Source organism: Pinus tabuliformis, chromosome 3_2 (genome assembly GCF_031772625.1).
Source record: "Pinus tabuliformis cultivar Carrire ecotype Pingquan chromosome 3_2, CPIR1, whole genome shotgun sequence".
In the NCBI taxonomy this organism is placed as follows: Eukaryota; Viridiplantae; Streptophyta; class Pinopsida; order Pinales; family Pinaceae; genus Pinus; species Pinus tabuliformis.
Genome location: NC_142302.1, coordinates 997,743,778 through 997,749,494, shown reverse-complemented (window position 1 = coordinate 997,749,494; position 5,717 = coordinate 997,743,778). Strand labels below are relative to the sequence as shown.

The window sequence follows — 5,717 nt, the reverse complement described above, 5'->3', positions numbered from 1 at the left end:
CAAGGGTCAGATTATCCATGGAAATATATCTCTGAATAGATATGGGAGGAGCTTTTGGATGTTTGGGAGAATAGAATTGGCGGCGAGAAGGCTCCCCAGATAGATCACGTGAAATGGAAAAACTATGAGAGAGAGTCAGGGAAAAGATATCCGCAATAGGAGATAATCTTTTATAGTTGTACCTTTCCTCTTCCCCGTAGCAATGAACCGAGTCCATATTCTATGACTTTTGTTTCACTCGAAATTCCTTATTACATACCTTCCGAGTCGCATGACAGGGACATTTATCTTTGAGGTGACCAGTTTTGTGACAGAGGGAGCATCTGAATGGGACACCCCAATAATCAAGCCTTTGGCAAGCAGATAATTCACCCCACACAAGATCAATATGATCGGGGAAACCACCCCTATAATCTTTCTCGATCAGGATCCAGGCCACCCGCTTATCTTTTGCACCTAAACATCTGGGGTCAACATACACAAATTTTCCAATAGCGTTTCCAATAAAGGAAAGAGATTCCTTCGTCCAGAGTTCAATTGGAAGGGCAGGTAACTTGACCCATATGAAATTGTTCTGTGGGGTGTTCCGTAAAGGGTCAAAACCAATATACCATTTATGGAGGGCAAGAAAACTTTTCCCGTGCACCCAAGGGAGGGCCCAAATGGTATTCAAGTCCTTAACTTTGAGAAAATGAAAGCTGTACCAGTATTTCATCAGACGGACTATGGTAGGAATGTATCCAATAAGAGGACACCATCGAGATCCAAGCCACTTTCTTATCTGGTCATCTTCCATATCAGGGAAGTGCCATTTACCGATTAAGGCACGAGATTGTAAACTAGCTATGCGATCAACCAAAATAACACCGTCCAGGCATATAGCAGATGGGGGAGGAGTAATCTTGGCCGACCGATGTTTATGTTTATTGCGGGGAGCAGAAGGAAGATCCTCTCCAGGATCTAGACTATGTTGCGAAGGAAGCAAATGGTCTGCTAACTTGGATTGCCAATTGGAAGCTTTGGTAGTGCCAAAGTGAAGTGCTTCTGCCTCCATGGCAGCCTTCACGAAATTCGACGTGTCGGATTCGACATGGAGGATCTCCATATCAGCAGATAGTAAAGGACACCACTCAAAAGATGACAAGACAGGAATAATTAAGGAGACACGGGTCAAATAGACAAATATTCCTTTCGCCAGATAATATAGCTACCTCGGGATATTATCATCCATCGTTATTTATGGAAGAAGATCAGAAGAGACCCCCAAGAGCAAGACAAGTTACGAGGAGATATGGATAAGGACAAAGGTTCTCCAGGGATTTAATAAAAAGTGGAAAGTCTAGAGAAAAAATTCCGATAATAGTCAATGCAGAGATGTGGGTCTGGAGTACTAATAGTATGAATAAGCAAGGGAAATAGGAAGAAAAAGGATGACGGCCTACGGAACCATATGAAAATGGATGCCCACATGCAGGAACCTTCCCATACTGACAGAAAGGTGGGAGATAGGACACTCATAGATGACGACACTCATTGATTGAGAGTCAAAGAAATTCAAAAGTTATACGATCAGGCCACATTGCAAGCCGGAAAAGATTTTCGAAACGAAAATCCGGCGACGAAAAAAACCAGAGAGTACCAGAGCCCATTAGCATGTGTTCATGAAGATACGTCCGGGCAAACTATGCAACAACAACAAAACTCATATATGCACCACCATGGGCCGATCTTAATTCGAAGATCAGCACATGGTTTGGTGAAGACAAAGTATTTCTTAAAGTTGTTGATGGAAATCCGAAACCAATCAAAGGAGGCCGACCAAAACATGGGTGGCTGATATGAAGATAAAACCAGACCTCAGAAAAAAACCCAGACCACAGAAAAAGGGGAGTGTTTATCAAAATGAGAGGCGTAATATAGTAACCAGCTATCACATATTATGCCGAAGTTCAGGGTAGCTAGCCTATAGTAGCTGTATAAATAAACTATAATCTTCCCTAATAGACTTTAAATCTATGAACTTCCAAGACAAAAACATATACCATAAATAAAATAGGAAATTCAAGAGAACTGACCTTTTACCGAGCGAAGTCCAAGGGAAGAGCACCACATTTTCTCCAGCAGACCAACACCAGAAAGATTTCAGCAGATACTAAACACTCGAAATGATCCAAGGACAATGGAACCAGGAAAAGTGTGAAAGCATCTCAGATAATTCCAGGGAATAGATAAACAAACTTTGCACAGGGGCTCAAAAGGAAACTACAGAAGTCCAGGGATATATCCAATCTATGGGAAAGTGCAGAAGTAAATGTTAAAAACAATATAATCTCAGCAGGGAGCAAAAAAATCCGTCAAGCATCAGAAGGAATGAAGTCCAGAACCCTGTGCCTAAATGCGCAGGGAGGGAAAGGCAGAGCCAAACCTCCCGAAAATACAAAGGAAAGGATTTTATAGATGGGAACAGTCTTTGAAACGTTGAAAAGGTAGATAGCAAGACGTCCAGCAGATTGAATGCATGAAAGCCAGGTGGAGAGGAACGTGAACGTGTCTCAAGACTGCGAAACAATGCATGCAGGGACTCCACCCCAAGTCAAAACGATAGGTTTATCCAACGGTTGGCAGGTGGAGAGTTGGAGAGCGTGGCGAAAGACAGTGAAACAACGCATGCATTGGTTCCACCTCCAGCAAACATGCTAGGTTCATCAGCAGGCACCTGCAGGTATAAATTTGGTTGGTTAGCGGTAGGGTAAACAAACCTGGTTGGTTGTTGTCGCAACACTCCTCCACTCGGCGCTCAACGCTCATTTTATATATTTTAATAATCTAAAAAGAAAAATCAATATTGTAATAAACTAAAATGTGATAAGAGTATGAGCTGTTGGTTAGAAATTGGAATTGATTTAATAAATTGATTTATTTCTATGAAGTTATATTGGTAAAATTTGATAGGTTAATTTTAACTCATACATGTATCACTCAGATTTATTCTATATAAATTGTTTAAAATTGTAAGTTGATTGAGTGCCAATATTTTGAGTAATTAATTTCAACACTTCTTTTAATTATGATTACTAATGACTATTAATCTAAGTCTTTTGGTAGGTTGGCAACACCTAAATTTTGTCTATGAAATTCAAATACATCTCTAGTCAATGAATATGTGAATATATTAGCCAATTGTTTTTTTGATTTACAAGATTCTAAGTAGATTTCTCCATTGTTCTTTTGATTTACAAGATTCCAAGTAGATTTCTCCATTGTTTACAAGTTTTCTAGTGAAGTGATATCTAATACCAATTTGTTGTCCTTTTTGATGAAAAACATGGTTATTTAACAAGGCTACTATTGTCACAATACATTGCAGTTGGTCCCTCTTGCTTTTGTTGTAGAACACACAATACTTTGCATAACCAAATTGTTTCACAAGTTGTTGTTGCTACATATTTTACTTCAAAATGAGATTGTTACAATGGGCTTCTTTTTGGATGCCCATGAAATCACATATGAACCAATATGAAAAACATATTTGAAAGTATGCTTCTATCATCCATGCTACTTGCAAATTCAATTTTAGTGTATCCAACTAAATGATCACTATTAGTACTCGAGCGTAATATGTTATATCCTATTGTTCCATCAATATATCTCAAAATTATTTTCCATGCTCATCAATGTGAGTCTTTTAGAGACTCCATGAACTTGTAAATCAAGCTAACAACATACATAATGTCTGGTCTAATGGTAGTATGATACATAGACTACCAACCAATCTCTTGAAAAGAGTTGGATCTAAATTGGATCTTATATATGCTTTGTTGAGCTTTGTTCCTATTACAATTGAAATTTGTACTTGTTCACAATTCATCATCCTAAACCTCTTTAACACATCCATGACATACCTTGCTTGAAACAAAAAAAGTACTTGAATCTTATTTATTGACTTCAATGCCAAGAAAGAATCTCATCAACCCCAAATTAGTCATTTTAGACCCTTTCTCCATAGTTGATTTAAACTTGCCCATTGATAGATTCACTATGAATATAATATCATGATCATACATATAAACAATTAGAATTTGACCTTGTTCACCTTTGTATATAATATAGGTTCACTGTTGCTTCTACTAAATCCATTGTTCATTAGATATGAATCAATCATGGTATACCAAGCTCTAGGAGCTTTCTTAAGTCCTTAGAGAGCTTTCTTCAACTTGTATACCTTATTTTTACGACCTTTTATCTTATATCCTGGTGGCTACTCCACATATACTTCTTCTAAAATGTCATTCAAGAATGTTGATTTTACCTCTATTGGTAAGACTTCCCCCTATTTTGAGTTGCTATGGCTAAGATAGATGTAACTATGAGAACCAACACAGTGATTTTGTGGGCTCCAACCCACAAAAGAATTCAAATCCCTAACTAAGCACAAACTCAGTAAATTCATGGGATCCAACCCATAGGAAAATCCAATCCACTAGCTGAGCACTGACTCAGCGTCAAGTTGTGGTTTGGATTTGTTTTCAATTACTTCTTCAGTTAATCGTCATCAACCATGCAATCTTCAAGTTTTTTATTTGAACCTAATCACAATTATTCTTTCACAGGGATGTCCAGTGTTGCAAGGGAATGAAGAGGAGTAGTCGCAGACTTACACAACTAGACTAAAAATGAGCCATGTTTGACTTAAGGAAGTCTTTCCTATGCTACCGCCTTACGACGTTTCCTTTGCAACATGTGGTGCAATTGCTAGTGTAATATGTTTTAGAATTCAAAGTGTACAAGTAAATAATAATGGGCACGAGCTTGAAACTTAAAAGGTTTGATATTCATTTATCAAGGAAAGATGCATTTCTGTAGTGAAAGAGTAGAAAATGCATAAGAACCAAGGTCAAATAGGTGCATAAGAAGGTGCAAAGCATAGTAACACCAAATTTTTACTCTCTTCTTTTACTTATTATCCTTGCTTTTATAATGGCTTCTTAGTTAGCAATTGTGCTTCTTATTTATTGAGATATTATTTTTTGATGTTAATATAGACTTTTGTCTCCTCTAGACACACTCCTCTTTCCATCTCTCCATCTCTCGAGTTCTATATTTTGAGCAATGCCTAACAAGTGTCTATTACTGATTTTAACCTTTAATTATTTTTTCAAGTTAGTGAAACCACGAATTTATACAAACATATATTAAATCTTGAAATTATGTATAGATTCTTCATATATGAGAAGTTTTGATTCATTTAATCTATATTAAAAAGATAAATAAAATCAATCTTGGCATTTAAAAAGATATGTAATAAGTTAAACTAAATATGATTAATATTTTTAAAGAATTGAAATATTAAATAGATTTATAGGTTACTTTTTTTATATATATAAAAAGGTTTAATGAATTATTTATATGGTTAAGTCTAGATAAAGTGAACAAACATGATATGAAATAAAATATAAGTTAAATTAAAGAAACGTAATATAATATACCTTAAATTAAGGGAACATAAGGGTGTTTTTTTTGGCAATGAATATAAACATAAAGATGTAAATTTGAAAATGTTTTTAGTTAGAAGTGTAATTAAGAAAATATTAAATTTATATGTATAAGTATTGGTCAAAACCCTATGCTACATATGAAAATTTTAATATTTTTTTTTTAAAGAGTAAGATTTCATTACATTGTTTTTACATATAGTACAAGCATGTAGAGAGTTCGAC

General features: G+C 35.9%; 1 protein-coding gene across 1 annotated transcript; it reads right to left on the bottom strand.

The window, feature by feature from the left end:
- Positions 1-220: 220 nt before the first annotated feature.
- Positions 221-1,054, bottom strand: LOC149183972 (uncharacterized). The gene has a single exon (XM_089415168.1). It carries the CDS (start codon positions 1,052-1,054, stop codon positions 221-223), a length of 834 nt encoding a protein of 277 aa, XP_089271294.1.
- Between the last annotated feature and the right edge of the window lie 4,663 nt (positions 1,055-5,717).